The following is a 19,544-nucleotide window of genomic DNA, read 5'->3' on the forward strand; positions in this document are numbered from 1 at the left end:
ACTATTAAGTTTATTCTAGCATCTTAAAATCTGGGCATCAGTATATCAATATATGATTTTAAGATGCCACAGTGAAGATGTTTTACGGACTGACAGAAGTGCCGATCCCCTGTTTTTCATATATGTGAACATAGCCTTAGAAGCTTCAATGCTATTAACTTGCGGCTAGACCATACCGTACAGACTTGTTCTATGCACCTTGTTTTAATACTCTCTGCCTGGGATGCAGGTGACAGGGATGGCTTTTTGACTGAATTATAGCTTGTACAGTGAAGGCCACTTAAAAAACTATGCAAGTTTTTAATGTTTGTTCTGGATGACCCTTGTGCCCCCTACTCAATGAAAGCCATGCTTTGCCACCTGCTTTGATCTGTTTAAAGCACCTGCAAATACTTGTGTGCAAATCAGATTTCTATGTGCACGGTCTACAAGAAAGGCTCTCACTGCCCTTTATTAACTGGCTTTCTTTCACCAGGAATTGAAGACACATTTAGAACAGCAGCAACAGAAGTGAGTCTCCTCGCCGGGAATGACGAATTTAATGCCACAAAGTTGTTTGGAGTTGGTAAGTGGTATAATGTTTTTAAAGGGGTTATCCTGATGTTAAACTCTTCACAGGGTGTCCAACTGCAGAGATCCCCCATAAATGAGGCGTAATCTGTGAGGGAACGACAGCAAATATTTAAGGTCCCTGTAGGTGAAACATGGTATTACATGGTGCCTGTTGGGCTTTATTGGGCTTTTTTTTTTTTTTTAACATATTTTTATTAATTTTCCACAAAATTACAAAGTTATCTGTAATACAAAACTTGCAAAAGTTTACACATACACATGTGATCAAGACAATTACGTAACACAGATCATTCAGGTATACCAAACAATAATCCCTGCCTTCCCCCCTCCCCCCTCCCTAAGTGCTTGCGCCTACAGTAAATATTAATAACCCAATTGGGTAAATCGAATATAATCCTTCTAACCTAGACTCATGTTTCATGCCATCACTATCTCTTCAGTTAATTTATTTTGTGAATATAACCATTGTGCGACCCTAGTCCTATGGCTTATTTATATCAAATCCTTAGTGTCGTCTTCGGAAAAGAATGCAAGTATAAACGTAAGCCATTTTGCTTGGTATCTTTTTGTGGCTTTCTGGCCCTCCCTGTCTGCCACCCATTTATCTGCCAGTATGCATTTCTTTGTATGCTTTGTTATTTCTTCCATTGTCGGGATCGTTGACTGCAACCAATGCGTTAGGATACACCTTTTTGTGGCTAGCAAAACTACCTGTGCTGCCAAGGGAACCCGTGGGCCTGTATCTTGGAACAAAATCTCTTTGGGCTTTTTATGTAATGCATGTACATGCTGGATCTTCCAGTGACACCTTGTAGGAGAAGGAACCAATATACAGTACAACGTCTACAGCTGTCCACCTCTTTGAGAGGGCCATCCCTTATCGAGATTTCCCTCAACAGATCTCCCCCATCTAGCCTGCATGTTGGCCAGCTTCTTTGAGAAGAACACCCCCAGAAGACCACTTTTCAATGCATTATTTGCTGCTCGTCTTAGGCTACTTTCACACTAGCGTTGTTTAAATCCGGCGTTCAATTCCGACACCGGAACTGCCCGCCGGATCCGGAAAAACGTGTGAAAACGGATTACATTTGAATCCTGATCAGGATTTTGATCACAATGAAAAAATGCATTGGAAAAAACGGATCCGCCATTTATAGACTTTAAATTTTTTTCACATTTTTCGGGTTTAACATGCAAAAGCTGGATCCGGTTTGACTGAACACACGGCGCCGGATCCGGCGTTAATGCAAGTCAATGGGAAAAAGACCGGATCCAGACCGTTCAGTCAAAGTGTTCAGGATTTTTGGCCGGAGGTAAAAATACAACATGCTACGGTTTTCTGAAAAGTCTCATCAGTCAAAAAGACTGAACTGAAGACCTCCTGATGCATCCTGAACGGATTACTCTCCATTCAGAATGCATTAGGATAAAACTGATCAGTTCTTTTCCGGATTTGAGCCCCTAGGACGGAACTCAGCGCCGGAAAAGAAAAACGCTAGTGTGAAAGTACCCTTAAAGACATTTCACTGTATTTGTAATGTTTTTGTGAAACGCCCTAAAAGCATGGTGGGCTAATTGGGCAATGGCTAATAATATATTAAGTAGACCGTAGTCCCTTAGCAACCATACTAGTAGGCTATGTCTGCCAATTATCTATTTTGTGTTCACTACAAGTCAGTCTATCAACTGTAATATTTCTTTTTCTCTGTTCCTAGATACTGACAGTTGTGAACGTTGGATGAACTGCAAAAGCGAGTTCCTCAAGAAGTATATGCATAAAGTAGCTAACGATCTTCCAAGCTGTCCTTGCTCTTATCCTACAGAAGTTGCCTACAGCACCGCGGATATATATGACCGCATTAAACGGAAAGAATTTCGCTGGAAGGATGCAAGTGGTCCGAAAGAGAAACTTGAGATTTACAAGCCAACAGCGCGGTACTGCATACGGTCAATGCTTTCTTTGGATAGCACAACTCTAGCTGCCCAGCACTGTTGCTTTGATGACAGCATGCAATTAATCACTCGGGGTAAAGGCGCAGGCTCCCCAAATCTGATCAGCATAGAGTTTTCTGCAGAGCTGCATTACAAGGTGGACATATTACCATGGATCATGTGCAAAGGTGACTGGAGTCGGTATAATGAGGTGCGACCTCCGAACAATGGACAAAAATGCACAGAAAACCCCTCAGAAGAAGACTATTTAAAACAGTTCCAAGAGGCCCAAGAATTCTAGACACTTGCCATGATGGAAAGATATTTATAGCACGATGGGGTCACCATCTTCATTCTTGTCTTGGGGTGTACAAGACTTGTGCAAATATCTACCTTATTTGTAACCAATGTGGATACATGTGTGTATCTAGACTACCCTAGGCATCTCTATAAAAAAAAAAAATGGCAGATGGTAATTTTTAATCGATCCTGTGAATTATTTACGTAATTACATTTTGCTTATACTGGCCCTGTTAAAGCTGGAGCTCTGTGTAGAAGACAGCTTTTGGTTATGTAACCTGATGACCTGCCATTGCTTGCTGCTGCATAGACTGACTGTGATGCTGCCACAATGGCCAGATAGTCCTCCAGTTGCTGCCTGAGATTTACTGTTAGAAGTCCTAATTTTAAGGACCACATGGGCTGTTTATACTTTGCCCATTAAAGGGTTTTTCCAGTTATAATGATTTTTTAGGCAAGTGCCCGCAGCCTGCCTGCTGAAGCAGCTCCACACCTCTGTGATCCTCCATTTTCCTGTTCCCGCACTGTTTACATCCAGTGGTGCATGAGCATGGTGGACATCACCGCTGAAGCTAATCACAGGCTGGAGCAGTGCATATGACCATGCCCATGCACTACCGGTAAGCAGTGCTGGGACCAGAAGATGGAGGCAGCACAGAGGGATGGATTGGCATGGAGCAGGTGCGTATGCCTGAACTGCAGGTACTTGCTCAAAAGTCATTATAACCAGAAACCCCCTTTAAGTCCCTGTTGCCCTGGCATATTTCTTTATAACTAGGCTAATTATCAGCATTCAAGCATCCCACCGTCCTTTCATTCTCACAGCAAAATTTTCTGCTCCTTACCAAGTAATCAGTATTGGAGATCTGGCTGCCCCCATAAATATAACGTGTATAATTGACTGACCTGAATGTCGTCTTAAAGGGAATGGGATTGGAATTGGTAGTCTACAAAGCTCCTATTGAAGTCAATGGGATGGCTGGGTTGGGTCCTCTAGAGCAATGGATGACTAATAGGTGTTAACCCTGAACAGAAGACCCCCCAATTAACTCATATTTCCCTAATAGGGTATTTATAAACTTTTAAAGGGGTTGTCTGGTTTAGTAAAATCAAATTTTCAGACTTCTGTTGGGGGTCAAGCCCATAGATGATTTATTTATACATCTCATCCCAGTTAATGGGCAAGTAAAATAGAAAACAAAGTATTAAATGGATTGTCTGACATCCATCAAAAATGAGTAGCTGGCTGGATAGCGTTTCCAAAGATGAGTACTTTTTTGAGGGTTTTTTTTGTATCTTTTTCAAAGTCACACAATTCCAGTACTACGGCCCTTGTCCCCACTGGACCAGAAGTGAGGCACAGGCTTAGAGGTCACGTGCCGGGATGATAACTGTGGTGCTAGAATGGTGGGACCTTCAAAAAGGGAGTGATGTTTTTTCCAACCACAAATTTTTTATGAATGTTAGATAACTCCTTTAACAAGCTATTAAATGGGTATTTCTGTTGTATCAAGTTATTCTTCTATGCAAAGAACAGAGGATAACTATTAGATTTGTGGAGGTTCTACCCACGAGACCCCCGCCAGTCACAGGAACTGGGGCCCTCTGAAATATATGGAGCGGCAGGTTGAGCAGGCACTGTGCTGCTCCATTCACTTCTTTTAGGATGGCCGGAGATAGCAGAGTAGAGCACTCCGCTGTTTCTAACAGTCCCCTAGAGAAGAATGGAGTGGCAGTATGCATTCTCGACTTGCTGCTCCATTCATTTCGGGTGGGCCTGCAGGTTACAACTGCCCCGTTCTTGTGGTAGATGGTGGTCCCAGTGGTCAGACCCCCCACAGATAATAGTTAGAACTTGATATAACCGGAATACCCCTTTAATTACAAAACTATTGACGTTCCTATTTGTTACTATGTAAAATATCCTTTCTCTTCCAGCCACATCTTTCAAACCTACTCGTTGGTCTGAGAGGTTTAATGAAAAATGTACATATTTAAAATATCATTCATATACGACTCTTAGGTTTCAGGTTTAGTCGTCTTTTCCATGGAACTTCCATTTCTTTGGAAATGATCAGTGTAAAAATCCATCCAAATCTTTACATTTTTTAGCTTTTGAAAGTGGATTTTTATTTTTTTTTTTAAACAAAATATGTGAAGGGAAAGTTTATTGTCTGTATTATTTTTATTTCTTCCTATTAGAGTGGGTGACCTACAGCATGCTACTTTTTTCAAAATGGACTCCACACCATGGTTAATTATACACAACTGGGGGAATTCAGGGTAGCTCATTACATGTGACTTATTTTTCAGGGACTAAAAAAAATTAAGAAAAGTGGCACTTTCTCAAAAAGACAGTAAATTCAGTGTTTTTGTCTTGTTCTACAATATTTTGGTGTTTTAGGCCTCACATTTTATTTTTGGGTAGGCGTCAACCAAATGGAGTTTAAGAGAAGAGTTTATTTGGAAAGTGTGTGGGGTTCTTCTGTTCTTGCTGTTTACAAATACTACCATATTTTTGTAAAGTATTTATTACGTTGTAGTTATATCATGCGATGCGCATGTCTATTGTATTGTGTTTTTATGTTGTTTTTTTTTTGCTTTGTTTTTATTTTTCCTCTGTTGGAATGTGATCACATATGTGGGACACAACCACCAAGTTTGAAGCTGGCCATCTGTTATTTTTGATGTCCATTAAGACGCAATGCTAAATAAATTCACCCAAAGAGTTTTTTCTGTCTTTTTTTCCCCTTGCCTTTTTTTGTTTTTGCATCTTTGATCTTTTCAAAGTTTTCATTCAAATTGACAATATGCCTTCAAGAATTAGGAATTTGTTCAAAAAGAACAGTAAAGGGGTTGTCTCACTTCAACAAATAGCATTTATTATGTAGGGAAAGTTAATACAAGGCACTTACTAATGTATTGTGAGTCTCCATATTGCTTCCTTTGCTGGCTGGCTTTATTTTTCCATCACATTATACACTGCTGGTTTCCATGGTTACGACCATTCTGCAATCCATCAGCGGTGGTCGTGCTTGCATACTATAGAGAAAAGCACCAGCCTATGTGAGCTCTCATGGTCCCGGCCACCAGACAGGCTGGCATTTTCTCCTATAGTGTGCAAGCACGGCCACTGCTGATTGAGTGCAGGGTGGTTGTAACCATGGAAACGAGCAGTGTATAATGTGGTGGAAAAATTAAGCAAGCCAGCCAGCAAAGGAGGCAATATGGTCAATCACAATACATTAGTAAGTGTCTTGAAGTGCAAGATAATGCACCTGGGGCGTAAAAACCCAAGAGCAGAATATAAAATCAGTGATACAGTCCTAACCTCAGTATCTGAGGAAAGGGATTTAGGGATCATTATTTCAGAAGGCTTAAAGGTAGGCAGACAATGTCACAGAGCAGCAGGAAATGCTAGCAGAATGCTTGGGTGTATAGGGAGAGGCATTACTAGTAGAAAGAGGGAGGTGCTCATGCCGCTCTACAGAGTACTAGTAAGACCTCATTTGGAGTATTGTGCGCAGTACTGGAGACCATATCTCCAGAAGGATATAGATACTCTAGAGAGAGTTCAGAGAAGAGCTACTAAACTGGTACATGGATTGCAGGATAAAACTTACCAGGAAAGATTAAATTACCTTAACATGTATAGCTTGGAAGAAAGACGAGACAGAGGGGATATGAGAGAAACTTTTAAATACATAAAGGGAATCAACAAGGTAAAAGAGGAGAGAATATTTAAAAGAAGAAAAACTGCTACAAGAGGACATAAGTTTTAAATTAGAGGGGCAAAGGTTTAAAACTAATATCAGGAAGTATTACTTTACTGAGAGAGTAGTGGATGCATGGAATAGCCTTCCTGCAGAAGTGGTAGCTGCAAATACAGTGAAGGAGTTTAAGCATGCATGGGATAGGCATAAGGCCATCCTTCATATAAGATAGGGCCAGGGGCTATCCATAGTATTCAGTATATTGGGCAGACTAGATGGGCCAAATGGTTCTTATCTGCCGACACATTCTATGTTTCTATGTCTTGTAGTAACTTTCTCTATATAACTAATGAAGTGACACAACCCCTTTAACGCCTCTTTCACATGAGCGATTCGCATTGTGTCAGGATCTGTTCAAGGAGAAACTGATGGTTTGCAGTCAAGTTTAATCAATTTTTTCAGCGATTTCGTTCAGTGTGTGTGTGTTTTTTTCCCCGTTCAGATCCGGATCATGCGTTTTTCACGCGTGTGAAGAAAAACTGAAGAATAACAATGCCCTCTGTTTTTCACGCAAGCCCCATTCACTTCTATGGAGCCAGAGCTGTATGTGAAATGCACAATAAAGAACATGCTGCGTTTTTTTTTTTTTTTAACGCAAAGTTAGTGCCTAAAAAACAACGCTCATGTGCACAGACCAATAAATGAACGGGTCAGAATTTAGTCCAGATGCTGTGCATTTGCTACACACATTGCATCTGGCTGGAAAACTCGCTCGTGTGAAAGAGCCCTTACAATACGCCACATGGTTAACCTCGGTGTCTTCCTCTTTGACGGATAGTGAAAACTACTATTGGCACTTCACCACAGAGCAAGCAGATCTGGTTGGCAATTATATGGCCAAGAAAGCAGAATACTGTATTTTCTACAGACTGGAAGCGGGGTGCTATACGTGATGGCAATGTGACTTGCTAGTTATCTTGGAGCAGCTCAGTATAGAGGTTCTGAGAAGTCCACCAGTGCACATTCTGGTTCAGAGTTCTGAAGATATCTCGATACAACCAGTTTACAGCTCTGTGTAGAACAAATTACTAGGCTAGAGTTCATTGTGCAAGATCATGTAACATGTCTCCCAATGTAGGGTTTTCTTATCTCAGACGATGGGACCGTCCTTGGCTATTGATATACTGCTCATTCATGGGATACAAAACCCCATTCAACACAGATATGCTTCATTTTTCGGATATTACGCCTCCGAACTGTGAGGTTCTTTAGTTTGCAAAATGTTTATTAATTATTAAAGAGGTTATCCAGGAATTGATGATAGATAGGTCATCATTATCACATTGGCAGGGGTCCGAGTCCTGGCACCCCCACCAATCAACTGTTCCAGGAAGCCGCCGCTCTCACTGGAATCTTTCCCAGCACAACGCCGTACATAGTATAGTGGTTGTGCTTGGTATTGCAGCTCAGCCCCATGCACTTCAATGGGGCTGAGCTACAACTACTGTAGGTCATGTGATGTTGCCGTACATCAGTTACATGTTCCTTTGATAAGGAGTTTATTCCTATTTTCTGCCCATGCGCCGACGTCTGCCTGTTTACTGCATTTTGACCTGACCTGTGCCTGTTTACTGTGGTGATCCTCTGCTGCCAGCCCTGACCTCAGACCTGCTTCACATATTTACATGAACTCTGCCAGGCCTGACTTCACCTGTTTAGGGTGCCTTCACAAGCGGCAGATTTTGTGGCAGAAAATTCCACAATTGAAAATCAGTTCCATTCATTTAAATGGGGCAGCAAGCACATGGATTTCAGTAAGCCACATTTAGGTGAATGGAACTGATTTTCAGTCTCAGAATTTTCTGCCGCTTGTGAAGGCACCCTTAGGCCTCTCACATGAACAATACAGATTGGCTCCGGATGTGTTCAGGGTGAAATTTGCACCATTTTGCAAGCAAGTTCAGTCAGTTTTGTCTGCGATTGCGTTCAGTTTTTTCCGTGCGGGTACAATGCGTTTTGATGCATTTTTCACGCACGTGATAAAAAACGGAAGGTTTACAAACAACATCTCTTAGCAACCATCAGTGAAAAACGCATTGCATCCGCACTTGCAATGCATTTTTCACTGAAGCCCCATTCACTTCTATGGGACCAGGGCTGCGTGAAAAACGCAGAATATAGAACATGCTGCGTTTTTCACGCAACGCAGAACTGATGCATGAAAAAAATGCTCATGTACACAGAACCATTGAAATGAATGGGTCAGGATTCAGTGCGGGTGCTATGCGTTTACGTCACGCATCGCACCTGAGTGGAAAACTCGCTGTTGTTAAAGGGGCCTTACTGATCCCTCAGTGCTCTGCACTAGTGACACCTGTGGGTCAGCGGTCAACCACACCTGCTCAAAGAGGTAGGGGATTTGTGGCTCCCCTACAGAGAAATCCAGATGCCCGTACAGAGATTAAATGGTGAATATCAGAGGACTGCTGCATGGTGCATAAATTGGGATTGGGAATTAATTAAAAACATTGTGCCCTAATTTTGAATTTATCCCCTATCCAGTGGGGACCCCCAGCAGGGACCTTAACTGATCCTGAGAATGGTGGCCCTGTTCCCCCAATCTGATGGAGTGACAGTCACTCTCTATGGGGCAGCGCTACACTCGGCTATCTCCAGCAGTCTGTTAGAGAATGAATTGAGCAGATTGGGGACACGAGACCCCCAGTATCAGTTTGGAGTAATATGAAGTCAAGATGCGGTGTTAATGTGTGTTCATGATCTTGGCAGTATTATTTGTCTCTTATAGTGTTTATTGTTGGTAATGCTGGTTTTGGTATAGTGTTTTTTTTTTTTTTTTTTAGGTGCTGACAACCTATACTAAACCATTGCACTTGTACTTCCCAGCAGTCCAGACCTGCTGGCCCTCTTCTTTCGTTATGCAGTTGGCACGGCCACCGGAGTTCACTGGGTCCCTCTCTGACTAGGGCTTCACAGACTGCCTATAGGACACTTGCTCCCTCTGGCTCCTAAAAAGCCAGCGCCCACACACCCAACATCTTCCCTGGCCTATGGCTGACCACTTTCAGAAAGCCAAATCTGAAGCCTTTTTTAAAATCATCCAGCTTTTATTTCATCTTCTGAATAAAATTAGCGGTACAGTAGTAGTTCATCCATAATCTACGTGTTCACGGTATAATATTTAATACATGTAAATACTATTTAAAAGCAAAAAGGGTTACACCCATGCACCGGATCCCTCCTTTTTTGTGGTACATAGAGAAAACCCAATCCGGATCTGTCATTACAGATAAAGAACACAAGGCATCAAATGAAATGGATATTGTAGTCTAGCTGAAGCACAGGAAATGTGAAGAGAGGCATATCTGGATCTGTTTAAAAAAAAAAAAAAGAAGACACATGAGGCATCAGTTAAAATAGATATTATCGTTTGGCTGAAGCACAAGCAGTGTGAACAGGGGCATAAGGATCTAGATCGGTCATTACACTAAAGAAACATGAGGCCATCAGATAAAATGAATGTTGTAGTGTGGCTGAAACACCAACAATGTGAACAGGGGCATATGAAGACACTGGTAAAAAGATGTTTTAATACAAAAGTAATAAATCTGTTTTATAATTCAGACTCATAGGAAATCTACTATCCCCAGACATAAAATCCAGAAGGCTTCTTGACTAAACATCTTATGATGATTGCCCCCTCTTAGGGGTTTGTACACCCTTCTTATTCCACAGAACCTAAAACTTTCCAAAGATCCATCATGATTTTCTATAAAGTCCTTTGCCACACTTCTCCTCTTTGCAATGTTGGCAACATGCTCGCTATACCAACTTTAAATTTTGTTGTGGTACATGCCACGTACGATTTATTATTACAGTACAAAAAGTACAGTCTATTTTGTAGAGCACATGATCTGTGTTAGTTCATGAAGTCTCCACTATGATATTGCTTGCTGTTTATATTGTTGCTGGGGATTTGAAAAGACTGGGTGACAGAATATCTCCCAGAGTTATTGTTTTGCCGCACATTTCACACATTTTGCCACACATATTGTTCAGGATTTCATCCTTGCGCAAAACTGGTAAATACTTGAAATTGTTTTTCTTAATGGCTTTAAAGTTATTACTGTAAGCTGTAGAGAAAACTACATTTCTTCCTTTCCTCTCCTTAAGTTTCGCTGATGCATCCTGCAATAACGCACAGTGTGACCTGCGTCTAGCTCTCCCTTTTCCTTCGTCAACATTCATCTTTTGTATCCTCTTGATAACAGCCTTTTTCCAATATCATTACATGTTGCAATAAGACTTCAGTCAGGTCCATAAATATTTGGACTCCAACACAATACTAACATTTCTGGCTCTATACACCACCACAATGGATTTGAAATGAAACAAACAAGATGTGCTTTAACTGCAGACTGACAGCTTTAATTTGAGGGTATTTACATCTAAATCAGGTGAAAGGTGTAGGAATTACAGCAGTTTGCACATGTGCCTCCCACTTGTTAAGGGACCAAAAGTAATGGGACATAATAATCATAAATCAAACTTTCATTTTTTAATACTTGGTTGCAAATCCTTTGCAGTCAATTACAGCCTGAAGTCTGGAACACATAGACATCACCAGACACTGGGTTTCATCCCTGGTGATGCTCTGCCAGGCCTCTACTGCAACTGTCTTCAGTTCCTGCTTGTTCTTGGGGCATTTTCCCTTCAGTTTTGTCTTCAGCAAGTGAAATGCATGCTCAATCGGATTCAGGTCAGGTGATTGACTTGGCCATTGCATAACATTCCACTTATTTCCCTTAAAAAACTCTTTGGTTGCTTTTGCAGTATGCTTTGGGTCATTGTCCATCTGCACTGTGAAATGCCGTCCAATGAGTTCTGAAGCTTTTGGCTGAATATGAGCAGATAATATTGCCCGAAACACTCCAGAATTCATTCTGCTGCTTTTGTCAGCAGTCACATCATCAATAAATACAAGAGAACCAGTTCCATTGGCAGCCATACATGCCCACGCCATGACACTACTACCACCATGCTGCACTGATGAGTTGGTATGCTTAGGATCATGAGCAGTTCCTTTCTTTCTCCATACTCTTCTCTTCCCATCACTCTGGTACAAGTTGATCTTGGTCTCATCTGTCCATAGGATGTTGTTCCAGAACTGTGAAGGCATTTTTAGATGTCGTTTGGCAAACTCTAATCTCGCCTTCCTGTTTTTGAGGCTCACCAATGGTTTACATCTTGTGGTGAACCCTCTGTATTAACTCTGGTGAAGTCTTCTCTTGATTGTTGACTTTGACACACATACACCTACCTCCTGGAGAGTGTTCTTGATCTGGCCAACTGTTGTGAAGGATGTTTTCTTTACCAGGGAAAGAATTCTTCGGTCATCCACCACAGTTGTTTTCCGTGGTCTTCCGGGTCTTTTGGTGTTGCTGACCTCACCGGTGCGTTCCTTCTTTTTAAGAATGTTCCAAACAGTTGTTTTGGCCACAGATAATGTTTTTGCTATATCTCTGATGGGTTTGTTTTGTTTTTTCAGCCTAATGATGTCTTGTTTGGAGAGTTGACAGCAACAGATTCCAAATGCAAATCGCACACTTGAAATGAACTCTGGACCTTTTATCAGCTCATTGTAATTGGGATAATGAGGGAATAACACACACCTAGCCATGGAACAGCTGAGAAGCCAATTGTCCCATTACTTTTGGTTCCTTAACAAGTGGGAGGCACATATGCAAACTGTTGTAATTCCTACACCGTTTACCTGATTTGGATGTAAATACCATCAAATTAAAGCTGACAGACTGCAGTTAAAGCACATCTTGTTCGTTTCATTTCAAATCCATTGTGGTGGTGTATAAAGCCAAAAATGTTAGAATTGCGTCAATGTCCCAATATTTATGGACCTGACTGTATCTGCCATGCTACAGCTCCTTTTTTTGCTCTTATATATTCAACTGTGGGGATAGCTTTAATGGTTTAATTTAGGTGGCAACTACATGCATTGATGATAGTATTTCCAGGTTTACAGTATAAGGAGGTGAACACCCTTTGGAGATGAGTATCACCCCTCAAAGTTTTGCACTGTTATGGCTGACCCCCTCTGGCTAATTAAGGCACCTTCCCCTAGGGGTGGGTGCCTGAGCAATAGGTTGTCTAGCTTGCTTATTCCTGCAAAGGTGGGCTTTATCTGTTTGCCCGTGTACCAACCTCTGCCTGAGATTCGCACATACTCTGCCCGCCCTGACCTTGGCCTGTAACTGACTGCAAGTTTTGCCTGGTCCCTTCACACCGGAGTCTCTGACCCCCATGGGTCAGCTTTCAACTACACCAGGGGGTGGTGGCCTGTTGGCTCCCAGCAGCAAAGTCCACATCCCTGTATAGGGGTTAAAGAATAAATACCAGGGAACTTCCAGAATAAAGGACTTAGGTTTAGCCCAAAGTCAAACCGGTTGGTGGACACAGTGGTTCCACACCCAGTGCCATCACAGATACCACAAAACTGAATAACTATCCATAGACTTGAATCTGATATGGGTAGTAAGTTAACTACACTGAGTTTGCATGCTCCTCTTTAATTATTTAATGCCTGAGATTTCTTGCATAAGTCATTCAAACTGAGAAAGACAGTCTGATCACTAGTGAAATGTTTTCAAGAGAAAATACAACAAATCCAGATGCTCTGACTTATTACCAGTACTACTAATATAGATGCTCTTGTATATTAGGAAGAAACCAAACAAGGCCGTGGATCCGCCTAAAATTAAGATCCCACTCTGGTTCTCCAGACCGGGATATATTTATCTGGCTGCAGCAGTGACGTCACGTTGACGACACTGCTGCCAATCATTGGCCTCATGATGTGCACCACTGAGGCCAGTCAGTACTTACTTTTTTATTTATTTAAAGGGCTTCTGTCACCCCACTAAAGTCATTTTTTTTTTTGGGCTAGTTATATGAAAATATAATGGTCTTACTTACTTTCCTTCAGCAGTTTCTTATAAAAACGAACTTTTATAATATGTAAATTAGGTCTCGCGCGCCTGTGTTCATTCGGCGCAGGCGCTCTGAGATGAGGAGGCTCGCCTCCTCAGCACTCCCTCAGTGCGCCTGCGCCGATGACGTCTTCTCTTTCGGTGATGTCATCGGCGCAGGCGCACTGAGGGAGTTCTGAGGAGGCGAGCCTCCTCATCTCAGAGCGCCTGCACCAAATGAACACAGGTGCGCAATTTTTTAAATGCTGACAGGGCCGGCCGGAGGAGGAGATCGCGGCTGGCCTTGTCAATCAACACGACGAGGGGGCGGTTTTTTGCGGCGGCTACCAGCAAGTAGACGCCCTACTTGCTGGTAGAGACCTAATTTACATATTATAAAAGTTAGTTTTTATAAGAAACTGCTGAAGGAAAGTAAGTAACACCATTATATTTTCATGTATCGCACTATAAGGAATTTAACTAGCCCAAAAAAAAAAAATGACTTTAGTGGGGTGACAGAAGCCCTTTAAGGCTGATCCTGAGGGTCTGGTTTCCTTCTGAACTTGGACAACACCTTAATGTGGATTTTACCCAAAAACTGGTTTATGTTTGAGACAGGGAAAAGAAGTTCTCAGTGTTATATACTAATCGGCCAAGAAATTCTTTGAAAATGAGGATCATACCAGGTGAGAGTATTTGATGGTAAGGTAAAGCTGGCTATACAGACAGATAATTGCCAGTGAAATGTTATTTCATCTATAAGGCATCTGTGTTGGTTCCATGGTCATATGTGCCAAACTATGTTTTAATATGTGCAAATTAGTCTCTAGAGCAGGGATGGCCAACCTGAGGCTCTCCAGATGTTGCAAAACTACAACTCCCAGCATGCTCGGACTGCCAACAGCTATCAGCCTACAGCAGGGCATGGTGGGAATTGTAGTTTTACAACAGCTGGAGAGCCACAGGTTGGCCATCCCTGCTCTAGAGCAACTGGGGTGTTGCCGTTACACCTAGAGGCTACTACTGCACCCTCTGCACTTTGATTGACAGGGCCAGACATGGTTTTGTTTTCACTGCCTGACCCTGTCAATCAAAGTGGAGAGGGCCCAGCAGTTGCAGAGTCTCTAGGTGTAATGACAACGCCCCCGTTGCTCATAGAGGCTCATTTGCATATATTAAAACTTCATTCTTCTCAGCAATGCAGGCACATATGAACATGGGACCAACACAGATGCCTTCAGCTGCCAAGCGCACATGGAACAGATCAGCTAGTGTTATAGATACAAATCTGCTGACAGATGCACTGTAACATAAAATGTGATTTAAACAATGGATCATTTTCAGATGACACATTCCCTTTAAGCCAAACGATCTGGAGACATGAGTGTCACCTAGACATCCCTGATGGTATTTATCCTGGGCTAATGATTGAATCTGATTTATTTTGATCTGGAGATCAGACCTTGGGTAACCAACTGTGACCATTCATGATGGGATGGGGGTGGGACTCTATAGGACACTGAGTGGTCATCCACTTTAGCCACTTGATCTCACATAGTTAGGCCTCATGCACACGACAGTATTTTTTCACGGTCGCAAAACGGGGTTCCGTTGTTCCGTGATCTGTTTCCGTTTTTGTTTCCGTGTGTCTTCTTTGATTTTTGGAGGATCACCAGACATGAAAAAAAAAATCTAAGTCAAGTTTGCCTTGCAAATGATAGGAAAAAAACGGATGCGGACGCACGGACGCGGATGACAATCTTGTGTGCCTCCGTGATTTTTCACGGACCCATTGACGAACCGTTGTCCGTGAAAAAAATAGGACATGTCATATTTTTTTGACGGACTGGAAACACGGATCACGGACACAGATGACAAACTGTGCATTATCTGAGTTTTCAACGGACCCATTAAAAGTCAAAGGGTCCGCAGAAAATCACGGAAAATGGAACAACGGACACGGAACACAACAACGGTCGTGTACATAAGGCCTTATCATGTAGCCACAAAATAAAAATAAAGCAAAACCACTTCGATCCTCTTACAGGTTTGTATCATTTTGTGATCTTTTTGTGTATGTTTCTTTCCTACTATATATATTCCATGTATTACGTTAACACGACAATCACGCCCTTATTCACAGTAAAGGCATTTCTGCCAATAAAAGTAGATTTCTGTTCCTTAAAAACAACATCCCCTGTATTTTTGTTGGCAGTGTGACAGCAAACTTTCTGTTTCAAGTGGAAATGACTGATTTTATACTTCATATTTATTTTTTCTACCTTTCCGGCTTCAGACGTTCAGCCAGTCATTCCACATCTCGTTTATCCATTCATATTTCAGAATCCATTTTTATGCAGCGAAGGAAAAATAAAGCACACAGGTAGAGCCATAAAATATCTTACTAGAACATGAGTCCATGACACAGAGTGCTCTTGTGTTTCGCCGACTCCTGTACGACTACACTGGTAACACCAGTAAAACTATTTTAACGACGGCCACACTCTCGGGCTGCTGATGGATCTCTGCATTTGTAAAAGAGCAATTCAGACTAAAAAGGCTGGAAATGCTTTGATGATTGACAGGTTTCCTACTCTCGAAGAATTGCATGTGCAAAGAACATAAATTGATGGCAAGTACTGAAATGTACATTAGAAAAAAACATTGTGGACGGTAAAAAAAAAATATCTGTTTTATTTTTGACTTTACAAGCAGCTTACATGACTTCATCCATAAATCTATCTTTCTGCACCTCTGAATACTAAATTTTGTTCCTATTATGTAAAGCCTTGTTCTTGCTAGCTGTTTAGCTTTGTTTTTTGTACAATAATAAAATGTACCAAGTGACAGTTCCCATTTACTTCAGTGCGGGTTTGAAACAGATGCTAAAATGCTTAGTCTATATTAAAAAGGACATTAATGCACCTATGATCTGGGCACTTTAAAGCATGTCAAGTAAAAAAAAAACTTTACAGTGCTCTTAGATCCTCATAGCTTAGCCATTTGTGCTGCAGAACTATCCTTTAATTTCAGGAAATTATCATCGTCTGCCATGTCACAGATACAGTGAAAATAAGCCCAGTCAACCAGTTCTACAAGCCTGCTAGATCACATTACGCTTTCTATTTCTACTCTTTCCCTAGTACACGGACATATACTGCACGGCTCAGTGCAGAGGCTGCTGTAATCACCATACTGGCGAAAAATACAATGCGTTTTATGCAAAGGTTGCATACCAGGGTGCATATGCTTTATGGCAGCTGCAATAAATGGGAGTTAATGGACAGAAAATTGTCAACAGAGTTTTTTGGATGGGGTTTGCAGGCAGATCTGCCTGCAGGATTTTCAGCCAAAGCCAAAAGTGGATTTACCAGGAAGGAGAAGTATAAATCATTCCTTTATATTTCTGATTCCGTTCAGATCCACTTTTGATTTTGGCAAAAAATGCTGCAGGTACATCTGACTCAAAACCTCGCCCAAAAAACTCTGTGTGGCCGTACCCTTAGGGGGCCTCCACACGTTTAAATTTTTTTATGTCGTTGTGAAACTTGCATATTAGGATTTTTTGGAAATCGATAAAATTAAAAAAAACAAAAACACCAAATATAAAAAAGGTTTATAATAAAAGCATGATTTAAATAATCGGTCAGTCTCTGATAATACATTCCTTTTAAACATATCTTCAATACCTTTACATTTAAAGGGGTATTCTCATGTGGGACATTGAAGATATATTGTTAGGATATGCCATCCCTTCTATCTCCTGAACAAAGTCCTGAAGTGAGGGAGAGCGAACCACGCATGCGCAGCTTCCCCTCCATTGACTGATATAGGACTTCTGATAATAATCACCCTCCTCTTCATCGCTATGAGAGTTCCGAAAATAGATGAGTGCTGGCACGGCTATTTTAGGAAGTCCTATAGCGGTAAATAGAGAGCAAACAGCGCAAGCCCAGCCTCCTCTCTATTCACTGCTATGCAACTGCTGGAAATAACCAAGCCAGAACTCGGCTATTTTCTGAACTCCCATATCGGTGAAGGGAGGGTGTCTGTGCATGCACGGCTGCTCTTCCATCACTCCTGGGGCCCTGTTGTAGAGATAGCAGTAGGTCCCAGAGGTGGAATATGCTAGCTATATGTCATCCATGTTCCCCTTTAATACATAGGGAAAGTCGACAGCTCTGCTTAAAGGGGAATTCCGGTTACTATAAATATAACCACTCCTCTAACCACTCAATAGAGGCGACCTTGACGTGGTGAGTGGCTTATTACGCTTTGGCCAAAATGTACACCAATGCCTCATCCAGCATGGAGGCAGGGCAGAATGCTGGATGCAGAGTGCTATCACATTTGTATTTTCCGTTTGTATATGTATTTCGCCATAGTGATGTGCACCTACATACAGGTTGTGCTGACTCAATCCCCCACATTTTTTCTTTGTAGTATATATTGGAGGTGTGGCGATCTCCTTGGAGTCATGCACACCTGACCAGTCAATCTGTCCTGGAGGCTAGTTTTAAAGTCAGTATAAAACTGAGTCTGCTTATATAGAACCTACCAGTAGCCATTTGGCTCCAGGAGAAGTATATGGTGGGCTCAACGTGCATGTTGGTACTTGCATCCCTGGATCCGATGAAAGCTGTAATGGCACGGGACGGGGTTAAAAGCAGAGTGTGCTTGGCGTGCATGCTGACCTGCATTCCCTGGACTTTGTGTGGCTGTCATGGCCCATAAACAGGTAGGAACTAGTGTTAGGGATCACTCAATAGAGGCGACCTTGACGTGGTGAGTGGCTTATTACGCTTTGGCCAAAATGTACACCAATGCCTCATCCAGCATGGAGGCAGGGCAGAATGCTGGATGCAGAGTGCTATCACATTTGTATTCTCCGTTTGTATATGTATTTCGCCATAGTGATGTGCACCTACATACAGGTTGTGCTGACTCAATCCCCCACATTTTTTCTAAATATAACTGTTTTAGACTAATTCATCATCAATAATTACCTAATATAATGTACATTTCACATATTTACTGTTCATTAGTTATAAAAGTAGTTTTCTTCCTCTGCTACCCACTGTGTTTCCTCATAAATTACCATGGCATCGACCTGTAGTTCTGAGCCTTTGTTAGGTCGAGCATGCTCAGTGTGTTGCTATCAGTTCTCTAGCTAAATGTCTTGTGAAACAAAGGGCGTGTTAGTGTGCTGGTGATTACTGAGTAGAGGGGGCGTGACCGGACTGTATATCAGGCAGCCAATCAGTAAACATCAACACTCACAGCAGGAAAGCTAGGGATTGTGGGGATTGTAGTCTTTGAAGTTTTGTGAGGGAAGATCAGGTGCCATTATACTCTCAGTGTGTTGCAGGCTCACACAGGAGCTAGACAAATGGAAGGAAAATTGAAACTCTGGTTATATATATATATAGGTATGGGCTTTGATTGGGTCACAGCTTGCAGCCTTAATGCAGTTTTTCAAAAATTAAGTTACTTTACCAGAATACCCCTTTAAATATCCAGGTCTGAAAATCCTTTCTGTGAGCACAGAATTACTGTATCATTTTTTTTTCCATTTCTCAACACTCTTAATAATTCTTTAAAAGTACAAGATGGAGAGCAATTGCACAACTTTTGACAATATCATCCATCGTATCCTTACAAAATCACCTGCAGCAAATTTACGAAAGGAATGTGAGTAGGTCGTTTTTGGAGTAGCTACAGAAATAGTTTGCTTTGAAGACTCCAAACTGTATTGCTAGTAAAAGCGCTTGGAACGTCACCATCAAACAATTGCCGGCCAAAGAATTTTACAGAATTGTTTGGCTCTTGACAAAGTTCCAAGCTTTGTAAAAAAAGACAAAAAAAAAAGGAGGATGTTCTAGAAGAGCTGCAGGTCAATGGATGGACAGAGTTTATGAAAGTGCTTCACTAACGTCTTGGTATTTTACTCGACATAGTGAGAAAATTATCCCAAAGATCTGGAACACTTAACGTTTGTTTGTCAGTTGTGAGCAGATGTGTTCTG

At 41.7% G+C, this 19,544-nt stretch overlaps 1 protein-coding gene across 1 annotated transcript in view; it reads left to right on the forward strand.

Annotated features, from left to right (window-relative positions):
• The window catches only part of ISM1 (isthmin 1), a 96,371-nt gene extending 90,837 nt beyond the window's left edge, over nucleotides 1-5,534 (forward strand). Inside the window, exons 5-6 of the mRNA XM_040429969.1 lie at nucleotides 476-565; nucleotides 2,289-5,534. Coding sequence (XP_040285903.1) covers nucleotides 476-565; nucleotides 2,289-2,806 — 608 coding nt within the window. The 3' untranslated portion in view covers nucleotides 2,807-5,534. The remainder of the gene's footprint in view (nucleotides 1-475; nucleotides 566-2,288) is intronic.
• Nucleotides 5,535-19,544: the final 14,010 nt, after the last annotated feature.

The sequence above is a fragment of the Bufo bufo genome, chromosome 4, assembly GCF_905171765.1.
Source record: "Bufo bufo chromosome 4, aBufBuf1.1, whole genome shotgun sequence".
In the NCBI taxonomy this organism is placed as follows: Eukaryota; Metazoa; Chordata; class Amphibia; order Anura; family Bufonidae; genus Bufo; species Bufo bufo.